The sequence below is a fragment of the Pristis pectinata genome, chromosome 1 (assembly GCF_009764475.1).
Source record: "Pristis pectinata isolate sPriPec2 chromosome 1, sPriPec2.1.pri, whole genome shotgun sequence".
Lineage (NCBI taxonomy): Eukaryota > Metazoa > Chordata > Chondrichthyes > Rhinopristiformes > Pristidae > Pristis > Pristis pectinata.
The window spans coordinates 63,631,632-63,644,567 of record NC_067405.1 but is presented as its reverse complement, the minus strand read 5'-3'; the positions used below and the strand labels follow the sequence as shown (position 1 = coordinate 63,644,567).

At 41.2% G+C, this 12,936-nt stretch overlaps 1 protein-coding gene across 2 annotated transcripts in view; it reads right to left on the bottom strand.

Annotated features, from left to right (window-relative positions):
* Positions 1-12,936, bottom strand: part of iqca1 (IQ motif containing with AAA domain 1) — a 169,207-nt gene that overhangs the window by 146,261 nt on the left and 10,010 nt on the right. For both annotated transcript variants that reach the window (XM_052018883.1, XM_052018892.1), the window contains exon 2: positions 264-591. In XM_052018883.1, the coding sequence (XP_051874843.1) occupies positions 264-591 (328 nt within the window). The remainder of the gene's footprint in view (positions 1-263; positions 592-12,936) is intronic.

Below are 12,936 nucleotides of genomic sequence, written 5' to 3'. Positions count from 1 at the left end.
CTGCTCTGGCCTATCTGGGTAGCCCTCTCTGATATGATTCAAGCTTTACTTCTACAATGACCAAAGGAACCTAATCCTTCAGTGATTTCTCTTAAGCTAGCATCAGATTCTTATAAATGGAATTGACCTGCATCATTAACTCTCTTTCCTCAGATAATGTGTAACCTGCTGTTTTATAGCAACTTTATCTGTTTTTAAACCACAGACAGGCCTACTTCATTTTCCTTTTCTTGCTTTTAAATCAATGATGGAACCTCACTCACCGGGGTTAGCTTGAGATCCTGCAGTATATCGTCATAATAGTGAAACTCTGAGAACTCCAGTTTCACCATTTCATCCTTTAGCTCAAGAATTCTGCCCATAACACCCTCCAGTACATGGTGGATAATCCTTCTCTTCTGAGGATGTACTATCTGTTCATAGAGCTCTTCCACATTACGGAAAATCTGCACATACTTAATGTAGAAGGAAGTCAGCATCTGGAAGATCATCACGCGGTCTGTAAGTGGTTTGGCATCTTGGGAAGAGAGCTCCTCCTGGAGAAGATAGTGAAGTGCCTCATGGGTATCAGCCCACATCTTATTATAGGCTCTGTAATGCAATAATGTTGGATAATGATATGAATAGCAGACAAAAACTTCATGTACAACAGCATTCCATATTAAATGTGTCAGATAGAAATCATAGAATTAATGAATGGTAGAGAAGATGCCAGTCAAGCATATCATTTGTGCTTCCCCTTTCATAACGCAATCTAGACATAGAATTACACGGCATGGAAACAGGCCGTTTGGCTCAACTCTTCCATGCTGACCAGGTTGCCTGCCTGAGCTAGTACCATTTGCCTAAGTTTGGCCCATGTGCCTCTGAACCTTTCCTAACCATGAACCTGTTCAAATGTCTTTTAAATGTTGTAATTGTACCCACCTCTACCACTTCCTCTGACAGCTCATTCCACATACTCACCATCCTTTGTGTGAAAAAGCTGCCACTCAGGTCCCCTTTAAATCTTTCCCCCTCACCTTAAATCTACGTCTTCTAGTTTTAGATTCGCCTACCCGGGACTATGACCATACACCTTACCTATGCCCCTCATGATTTTATATACCTCTATAAGGTCACCTCGTGGCCTCCTTTGCTGCCAGGAAACAGCCCCAGCCTATCTAGTCTCTCCTTATAACTCAAGGTCTCCATTCCTGACAATATTCTTATGAATCTTTTCTGCATCTTTTCCAGCTCAATCAGATCCTTTCTATAGCAATGGTGACCAGAACTGCACACAATGCCCCAAGTGCAGTCTCACCAGTGTCCTGTACAGCCATAACATTGTAATTCTGGTATTCAATGCCCCAACCAATGAAGGCAACCATACCTTATGCCTTCTTCACCATAATGTCCATCTGTGTCACCACGTTCAGGGAACTATGTACTTGTACCCCTAGGTTTCCAACACTCCCCAGGGCCCTGCCATTTACTGTGCAAGTCCTGCCCTGATTTAACTTACCAAAATGCAACACTTTGTATTTGTCCAAGCTAAATTCCATCTGCCAATCAATGGCTCACTTTCCCAGTTGCTCTAGATCCTGTTGTAATCTTAAATAACCTTCTTCACTGTCCAGTATGCCACCAATTTTGGTGTCATCTGCTAATTTATTAACCATGCCAACTACATTGTCATCCAGATCATTAATAAGAATGATAAACAACAATGGATCCAACATCAATCCTTGCGGCACACCACTGATCACAAGCCTCCAATCTGAATAACAACCCTCCACTACCATCCTCTGACTCCTACCACCAAGCCAATTTTGTATCCAACTGGCAAGCTCACCCTGGATCCTATGTGATTTACCCTTCTGGACCAGCCTAGCATGTGGGACCTTGTCAAAGGCCTTGCTAAAGTTCATGTAGCAAGTCTACTGCCTTGTCCTCATCAATCCTCAGTCACATCTTCAAAAAACTCAATCAAATTTATGAGAGACAATTTCCCACACACAAAGCCATGCTGACTATCCCTAATCAGTCTTTACCTTTCCAAATGCAGGTACATCCTGTCTCTCAGAATCCCCTCCGGTAACTTTCCCACCACTGATGCTAGGCTCACACCCTGTTCTCTGGCTTGTCCTTGCAACCCTTCTTAAATAAAGGCACAACATTAGCCACCCTCCAGCCTTCTGTTACCTCACCCATGGCTAATGATGATACAAATATCTCTGCCAGGGTCCAAGTTCTCAGCTTTTTCAGTATTTTTAAACTAAAGTAATTATGCATTTCAAACTATTAATTTAGTAAAGTGTTAACAGCTAAAATGGTGCCTAATTTAAGCCACTTCTTTAACTTAGAGAGCAGAGCAGCATGCCAGATATGAAGCAATCATTGGTTCCTGTCCATTAAGTTCAAGTCTTCCATTAGTTTATTTCAATTTCTGTATGTTTCAAAAGAGACATGGTAGATTACCAAGGTGTGGTCAGAGTATAATGTTACTGCCAGTGGAGAACTTATCAAATGTTATGCAGTTATGGTTAGTCCTTCGATGGAGCATTCATGTTATGGCCTGCCATACTGTTCATCAATCTGTGAATCTATCCATTAGACACTATTTGGCAAAGGACGAATATGAGTGTTTATTGTAGCTATGCTTTGCATAAAGAGGCTTTATTTTCTTATAAGCAACCTGGACTGTCACTGACCTTTCTAAGTTTACAGAAGCATTTGATAATATCCTCCAACTTTCATTACACACAACTCCCTTGCCTTAATTTATTGCCTTAGTACTCTCCTTATTGATATACTTAACAATAATTTCCACCCAATTTAACTGCATCAGTGGCACCAGATTCTATGCTTTGGATGGGAATTTCTGATTTAATGCAATACCAGAGATTGAGAATGGACTTGGAATGAAGCTGCAGGACTTGGGAGAAGGGAGAAATACAATAAATAATTTCCCATGAGATTCCTTTGTTCATAAAATTAATCTGAACTTAAACTTCAACCTCTTATTTGCTGTGCCAGATGTTATAAAATACTTGGCCACTTTATAAACCAAGGGGTATGACTGCCAATACAATATTATAAAATCAGTACATAATTGGCTTGATGGTAGGAAGCAGAGAGTCATGGTGAAAGATTGTTTCTTGGACTGGGGGCCTGTGACTAGCAATATGCCACAGGGAACAGTGCTGGGCCCATTGTTGCTCGTCATTCACATAAATGATTTGAATGCGAATATACAAGGCATGGTTAGTAAGTTTACAGATGACACTTAATTAGGTGGTATCGTAGACAGTGAAGGAGGTTATCAAAAATTACAGGGGGATCTTCATCAGCTGGGTAAGTGGGCTTTCTTCTATCTTCTATGGTCAAGCCAATTTTGAATCTAATCTACCAAGTCACCATGAATCCCACGTGCCTTAATCTTCCAGATCAGCTTGCCATGAGGGACCTTGTCAAATTCCTTACTGAAGTCCATGTATCCAACATCCACTTCCCTACCCTTCTCAATCATCTTTGTCCCCTCCTCAAAAGACTCAAATTTGTGAGACAGGACCTCCCCTGCACAAAGCCATGCCAAATATCCCTATTAAGTCTATTCTTTTCCAGATGCGAGTAGATCCTAGTCCTAAGAAGCTTCTCCAATAATTTCCCTATCACTCAGTTAAAGCTCAATCATATAATTTGTTGGGTTATCCCTGTTGTATTTCTTAAACAAGGAACAACATTGGCAATTCTTCAGCCCTCTGGGATCTTACTTCAGGCTAAAGACAATAAAAAGATCTCTGCGAGGTCCCACCAATCTCCTCTCTTGCCTCCCTCAATAACCTGGGATAGAACCCATGAGGCCCTGGGGCCTTATCCATCTTAATGTTCTTCAAGAAACCCAACACCTCCTCCTCCTTGATAGCAACATGCCCAAGAATATCAGCTTACCCCTTCCTGATCTCGCTCTCCTCCATGTCCTTCTCCTTGGTGAATACTGATGCAAAGTACTCATTTAGTACCTCACTCACTTCATCTGGTTCCAGGCATAAATTCGCTCCTTTGTCCTTAAGTGGTCTTAACACTTTCCCTAGCTACCCTTTTGATTTTAATGTATAAAATACCTTGGGATATTCCTTAATCCTACTTGCCGATGGCATTTCATAGCACCTTTTAGACCTCATGATCCCCTGTTTATTTCCTGCCTCCTTTATATTTCTCAAGAGCCCTGCCTGACTTCAGCTTTCTAAACCTTGTACATGCTTCCTTTTCCTTTCCCACCACCACCCCCCTTCCCCCCACCTTACCAACCTTGTCTTTCTTCCTCAAGTGAACATGTTGGTCCTGATTTCTGACCAGTTGGCCTTTAAATGACTCCCACATGCCAGATGTTGACATACCCAATAACAATTGCTCCCAATCCATTCTCCCCAGCTCCTACTTAATACTGTTGTAATTAAGCTTCCCCCAATTTAGCAATTTCCCCTAAGGTCCAGTCTTATTCTCACGCATAACTATCTTAAAATTTACAGAGTTATGGTCATGGTTCCCAAAATGCTCTCTCACTGAAACTCCTCCAATCACATGGCCAGGCTCATTTCCCATTACAGTGTCTAGTATGGCCCCCTTCCCTAGTTGGACTATCTACATACTGTTTCAATAAACCCTGCTGGTGCACCTAACAAATTCTGCCCCTGGCACTAAGGAAGTTCTAGTCAATACTGGGGAAATTAAAGTCACTGACTGCAACAATCCTGTTACTTTCACATCTTTCCATAATCTATCTACTTATCTGTTCCTCTATTCCCCCCTGGCTGTTGGGAGGCCTATAGTATAACCCATCACAGTGATTGAACCTTTCTTATTTCTGAGTTCTATCCATATTGCCTTGCTGGATGAACCATCCAGACTGTCCTCTCTCAGTGCAGCTGTGACATTCTCCCTGATCAATAGTTCAACTAACCCACCTCTTTTACGTATCTGAAATGTTGAGCTGCCAGTCCTGCCCTTCTCTTAACCAAGTCTCTGTCAGGGAAACAACATCATAGTTCCATGCACTAATCTAGTGAATGCACATTCCATCATGAAATAAAACATTCACAGCGAAAGAGATCGGTCCTTGACTAACCAAAGAAATTTGAGGGAAAGATTAAAAGCAGCAATGAAAAGAAGCATGCATGTTTTGGAGAACTTTAGAAGCCAGCAAAAGATCACCATAAAATGATATATGGGGAAAGTATGAGAGCAAATGACAAGGAAATACCAAAACATATTACAAATGCTTCTTAAAGAAATGGAAAATAGTGGAGGGTTCCAAAAGTAAACTGGAGACATTATAACGGGGAAGAGGAAATAACTGGGATGTTAAACAAATATTTGTAACTGTCTTCACAGAAGGGAACAAAAAACAGGCAGAAATGGAGAAAGTAGCTAAGGGACTAACGAGACTATATATACATGTACTCACTAGCCACCTCAAAACTGTCATGGAAGCAAAAATTCTCAAGCCCAAGGGAATGCCTGTAAAGAGGAGGAAGGGATTCTGGAGCAATCCATGTTGATCAAAAAATAACAAATCTAATATGGAAATATAGAACACCAAGCCAGATAAATTAAATTAAGTCATTGGGAAAACAGTAAAATCCATTGTTAAGGAATCTGGAATAGACTATTGTAAGTGACTGCATGATTTGGACAGCTAACAGGGTCTTATGCAAGAAAAATTATCTTAAGAATTTCTGATAGAGGCTGTGACTCAAAATCAGCATGACACAGTCAGTAGATATATTACATTTGGATTTTCAAAGGCATTAAGTACTATATAAAAGATTATTACAAAAAAGGGTTCAAGAACTTGGGTAATATGTTAGAAAAATAGAGTATTGATTAAAGAGAAGAAAACGCTTAATAATAAATAGGTTATTGTTAGATTGTCAGGCTGTTATAATCAAATTCCACAGATCACTGCTGGTGCCTCAGTTGTGTACAATCAAGATCAATGACTAAAATATAGGAATGGAGTGTAATGTTTTCAAATTTACTGTCAATACAAAACTAGGAGTGAAAGCAAACTATAAGTAAAACAAAGAATCTGTAATGGGATGCAGATGCAAACAATGAGATTATTCACTTTGAAAAACAGGAAGACTAGTTTTGTTTCAAATGGTGAAAAATGATTAAATGTTATTGAGAGAATCTGTGAGCCTTTGCACTTGAAACTCAGTAAATAAAGGTAAATGTGCAATTGGGAAATCAAATGGTATGTTGGCCTTTACTCAAAGATGGAGAACCAAGGAAGAATTCTTGCTGCAATTCAACAAGACGTTGGTTGGACAAAATAGGTAGTACTATCTGCAGTTTTGTTTGTCATATACAAGGAAGGATATAGGTGTGAGATGGGGTGCCATAAAAAAATTCACTACATTGATTTCTTAGTCAAAGGGCCAGTTCCACAAAGAGTGATTTCAGTTCAGAGGAGAATCAATCTCATTGAAATATACAAGATTGACAGAGCTCATCAGGATTGAAGCCAAGAAGCTAATCTTTGACTAGGGTGTAGAGAAATGGAGACTGCAGCTTCAGGGTAAAAAAAAACAGACATCTTTGAATCTTTGGAAATCTATGCCTTCAAAGTCTGTGGATGGTCAATCATTGAGCTTAGTTATGGTTGATCAATAGATTTCTAAAGAAATCAAAAGAAACGATCATGTAACAGGAAAGTAGAGGTAATGTAGCAGGTAAGCCACAGTTGTATTGAATAATGGAACATGTTCAAATGATCATATGGCCAACTCCTATTTAAATTATTAATGTTCCAAGCACAAAATCCCCAAATATTTTCACATATGAAGCTTTGTATTTGGAATGCTACATCATGAGAATTACTTCAACATTTCTGGTGCACAAGAACCATCAGAATCAGGTTTATTATCACTGACATACATCATGAAATTTGTTGTTTTGTGGCAGCAGTACAGTGCAAGACATAAAGACATAAAAATTACTGTAAGTTACAACAATAAATAAATAGTGCAAAAGAGGAATAATGAGGTAGTGTTCATGGGTTCATGGACCTTTCAGAAATCTGATGGCGGAGGGGAAGAAGCTGTTCCTGAAATGTTGAGTGTGAGTCTTCAGGCTCCTGCACCTCCTCCCCAATAGTAGTAACATGAAGAGGGCATGTCCCAGATGGTGAGGGTCCTTAATGATGGATGCCACCTTCTTGAGACACCACCTCTTGAAGATGCTCTCGAAGAAGGTAGCAAGGCAAAAGGTAGGTTCAATTAAGGACAAAGGAGGGAATGTATGCCTACAGCCAGATGACGTGGGTGAGGTCTTTAATGAGTACTTCACATTGGGATTCACCAAGGACATGGATGACAGTGAGATTAGGGAGGGGTATGTTGATGTCAAGTCGGAGGCGTTAGGTGTCTTGAAAAACATTAATGTGGATAAAAAAAACAGGGCCTGATGGGATCTATCCCAGGATACTGAGGGAAGCAAGGGAGGAGATTGCTGGGGCCTAGACAGAGATCCTTGTATCTGCTTTAACCACGGTTGAGCTAATTGAAGAGTGGAGAACAGCCAATACCGTTCGTTTCTTTGTTTAATAAGGGCAACAGTGACAAACCAGGAAATTAAAGGCCAATGAGGCTTATGTCATTGGTAGGGAAATCATTGAAAAGATTCTCAGGAATAGGATTTACTGACATTTTGGAAAAATGTGAACTTATCAAAGATAGTCAACATGGCTTTCTGTGGGGTTAGTCCTGTCTCACAAATTTGATCAAGTTTTTGGAAGAAGTGACAAAGATGATGAGGGTAGGGCAGACAATGTTGCCCACATGGACTTCTGTAAAGCTTTTGACAAGGTCCCTCATGGTAGGTGGTCCAGAATAACTCACGTAGGATCCACAGTGAATTGGTAAATTAAATTCAAAATTGGAATGGTTATAGAAGATAAAGGTTAGTGGTAGAGAGGTGTTTTTTTCTGACTGATGGTCTGTGGACTAGTGGTGTTCCACAAAGATCAATGCTGGGACCTCTGTCCTCTTTATAATGTATATTAATGATTTGGGTGGTTTGATTAGTAAGTCTGAAGATGACATGAAAATTCTGGAGTTGTGGATAGCCAGGAAGGTTGTCGAAGGATACAGCAGGATAAAGGTCATTTGGAAATTTGGGCAGAGAAATGGCAGGTGGAATTTAATCCGTACAAGTGCGAGATGCTACATTTTGTAAGGTCAAATGTAAAAGTAAAGTATACAGTAAATGGCAGGATCCTTGGAAACACTGATGTACAGAGGGACCTTAGGGTGCAAGTCCATAGCTCCCCGAAAGTGGCAACACAAGTAGATAGGGTGGTAAAGAAGGTGTATGGCATGTTTGCCTTCATCCATCAGAGCATTGAGTATAAAAGTCAGAAAGTCATGTTGCAACTGTATAAAATCTTGGTTAGGCCGCATTTGGAGTATTGTGTGCAGTTCTGACCACTGCATTATGGGAAGGATGTGGAGGCTGTGGAGAGGGTGCAGAAGAGGTTCACCAGGATGTTGCCTGGATTAGAGAGTATTGGCAATAAGGAAAGGGTGGACAAATTTGGATTGTTTTCTCTGGTGCCTGGAGGCCGAGGGGAAATCAGATTGGGTGGATAGTCAAGAGTCTTTTTCAAATACCAGGGGGCATAGGTTTAAGGTGAGAGGGGAAAAGTTTAAAGGAGATTTACAAGGCAATTTTTTTTTAAACACTGAGAGTAGTAAGTGCTTGGAATGAGCTGGGGAAATGGTGGAAGGAGATAACGTAGCAACATTTAAGAGGCATTTAGATAGACATATGAACAGGCAGAGAATAGAGGGATATGGACAATGTGCAGGCAGATGAGATTAGTTTAATTTGGGTAAATGGCTAGTGAAGACAAGGTGGGCCAAAGGGCCTGTTCCTGTGCTGCACTTTTCTAGGTTTCTGTGGACCTTGTTTAAACATGCAGCATTCCTGCTCTAAGTAGCGCTGCGCTCTGAAAATCAACAGGGTTTGTTTACAAATCATCTTGCCTGCCAAATGCGAACAAAGAACAAAAAAGCAACCACATGGGTGTTCTCAATATCAAAATATAAAAGCAGAAAATAAGAAAACCAAGGTCTGGGAAAATCATAACAGAAAACAAGGAGATGAATTAAACAGATATTTTGTGTTAGTCTTCACTATAGACAGTAGTCTATAACACTATAGACAGTACACTATTAACAGTAGATTCCCAAAAATAGCTGTAAATCAGAAATTGAGAGGAACTCAGGAATCCAAGGAATTGTTAGAGTCGCATATTACAACTCCTGGCCTCTGATGAACTTCATCCTAAGGTCTTACATGAAGTGGTTAGTAAGATAGGTGGTAGTATTGTTTTATTCTTCTAAAATGTCCTAGTTTCAGAGAAGGTTCCAGTGGATGGAAAATTAACAAATGTAACTCCTTTCTTCAAACAGGGAGGGAAGCAGACAGCAGATAACATGGACCATTATCTCTCATTGCAAAAATGTTAGAAGCCATTATTAAAAACATTATAATAGGGAACATAGAAACATTCAAAGTAATCAGGCAGTCAAAATAGTTAAGCGACAGGAAAATCACGTTTGACCAATTTATTTGAGTTCTCTGAAGAAATAACCTGTGCTATAGATAAAGAGAAACCAGTGGATGTACTATGCTTAAATTTCCAAAAAGCATTTGAAGAGATTAAGAGATAACAAATTGGCATGGATAGAAGATTGGCTGGCTAATGGGAAACAGAGAATACCAACAGATGGGCATTTTCTGGTTGGCAGCATGCAATGAGTGGTGTGCCACGGGATTCAGTACTGGGGCTTCAGTGTTCTCATAGAGATGACGGATGAAGGCATCAAAGGTATGGCTGCCAAATCTGCTGATGACACAAAGATAGATTGAAAAGTAAGTTGCAAAGAAGAGGTAGGAGGCTGCAAAGGAACATAGATAGCACAAGTAACTGGGCATAACTCTGGCAAATGGGGCACAATGAGGGAAAATGTGAAACAGTACATTTTGAAAAGAAAAATAAACAAAGAAGCATATTACCTAAATGATGAGAGGCAAAGGGATCTGGGTGACCTGGTATATGATTCACAAACAGCTAGTATGCAGGCACAGCAAGTAATTAGGAAAGGTTGCACAATGCTACTGTTTATTGCTAGGAAAAATGATTACAGAAATTGGGAAGTTATGCTTTAGTTATATGGGGCATCTAAAGTAAGAGTTAGAGAGTCAGAGAGTTGTACAGCACAAATGGGCCTTTTAACCCACCACATCCATGCCAACCTTTCTGCCCATCTACATTAATCCCATTATCTAGCAGACATGGTAGTGTAGCGGTTAGCATGACGCTATTACAGTGCCAGCAACCCGGGTTCAATTCCGGCCGCTGCCTGTAAGGCGTTTGTACATTCTCCCAGTGACTGCGTGGGTTTCCTCCGGGTGCCCCAGTTTCCTCCCACATTCCAAAGACATACAGGTTAGGAATTTGTGGGCACGCTACGTTGGTGCCGGAAGCGTGGCGACACTTGCAGGCTGCCCCCAGAACACTCTACACAAAAGATGCATTTCACTGTGTGTTTCAATGTACATGTGCCTAATAAATATATCTTAATCTTAACAAGACCCATATCCTCCTACATCTTATCTATTTAAGTGTCTGTTTAAAAGTCTCTTAAACATAGTAATTGGATCTGCTTCCACCACCTCCTCTGGAAGTGAGTTCCAGATATCAACCATGCTGTATAAAAAAATATACCCCTGAAATCCACTTTGAAACTCCTTCCTTTCACCATTGGGGGAGGGCAAATTACGACAGGAGCTAAGGGGTGTTGATTGGGAGCAGCTGCTGTTGGACAAGTCCACATCTGACATGTGGGAGTTGTTTAAAGACAAGCTGATCAGACTGTAACCTGTTTAAATGACTACCGTCCCGTGGCACTGACTTCAGTCATCATGAAGTGCTTCGAGAAGTTAGTCTTACAACACATCAAATCCATTCTCCCTCCCTTACTGAACCCCCTTCAGTTTGCGTACCGCCCCAATCAGTCAACCGAAGATGCAGTGTCCTTTGCCCTTCACCTGGCTTTGTCTCACCTAGGTCAAAAGGACACTTATGTTAGAATGCTCTTTATAGACTTCAGCTCCGCCTTTAACACTATCATCCCACAGAACCTCATAAGGAAGCTACACCTACTGGGCCTTAGTGCCTCCACCTGCAATTGGATTCTGGACTTCCTCTCTGAAAGGCCACAGTCAGTTCGTATTGGAAATACCATCTCAAAAATCACCAGGCTGAGCACTGGAGCCCCCCAGCGCTGCGTGCTCAGTCCACTGCTGTTCACGCTGCTGACCCATGACTGTTCTGCCAACTCAAGCTCCGACCATATCATCAAGTTTGCTGATGATACAACAGTGGTGGGCCTCATCGGCAGGAACGATGAAACAGCTTCCAGAGAGGAGGTGGCGAGGCTGGCGGATTGGTGCTCAGTCAACAATCTCTCCTTGAATGTGGACAAAACAAGAGAGACGATTGTGGATTTTAGAAAGGCTCAGGCTGACCACTTACCCCTGTGCATCAATGGCATCATTGTACAGAGAGTCAGCTGTTATAAGTTCTTGGGAATACATAAAGCAGATGACATTTCTTCCCTCACCAAGAAGGCACAGCAGCGTCTCCACTTTTTACAGCGGCTGAAAAAAGCAAACCTGCCCTCCCCCACCCTCACCATATTCTACAGGGGTACCATTGAGAGTGTCCTGACTAGCTGCATCTCTGCCTGGTACGGTAACTGTAACATCTCTGACTGTAAGTCTTTGCAGAGAATTGCAAATACAGCGAAAAAGATCATTGGAGTACCTCTTCCCTCCATCTGAGATATTTACAATACACGATGCACACATAACGTTTATAGAGTCATAGATGACCCTTCTCATCACTCCCACAACCTATTTGTCCCACTGCCGTCTGGCAAGCAGTACCGGAGCATCCGGGCCAGAACTACTAGATTGCAAAACAGTTTCTTCCCCCAGGCTGTCAGGCTCCTGAATACCCTGGTAGACAAATGCCACGTCAAAAGCTCTGGTTTGCACAATGGCATATAAGAACTTTGGCTGCTGCTGAACATGTTTATACAATGAGTACAACACACTGAACTTGTATTTCTCTTGTCCAACTCGGTTTTGCACTAACTCTGCACTAAATTTGTATTTTGTATATACTGTATTTTTGCACTATTTGTACTTGCACTATTTTTTTGTTGATTTTTTGTTTTTTGTTTGTGTTTATTGTATGTCTTCTGTTCTACGTATGTCCTCTGTTGTGAGAGTCTGGGGGAAACGACATTTTGTTCCGCCATGTGTTTTTATAGCATGGATGAATGACAATAAAGTAACTTGAACATTTGAAAAAACAGAGGACAACTAAGAAGAAGGTAGGTCCACTCAAAGATAAAGGAGGGAATTTGTGCTTGAAGTCAGAGAAAGTGGCTGAGGTACTAAATGAGTACTTTGCATTGGTATTTACCGAGGAGAAGGATTTGAAGGATAGTGAAAACAGAGTGGGGCATGCTGATGTGATGGGACATGTTGAGATTAAGGAGAAGGTAGTGCTGGGTCATCTGAAAAGCATCAAGGTGGATAAGTCCCCAGGGCCTGATGACATAAATCCCAGAATATTGAAAGCAGCAAGTGAGGATATTGCTGGGGCTTTGGCAAGGATCTTTGCATCCGTACTAGCAACAGACGAGGTCCTGAAGGACTGGAGAGCAGATGTTGTGCCTATGTTCAAGAAGGGAAATAGGGAGAATGCAGGTAATTATAGGCCAGTGAGCCTCACATCAGTGGTAAGAAGGTATTTGAGAGGATACTGAGGGATAGGATTTATGCACATTTGGACAGGCATGGCCTGCTTAG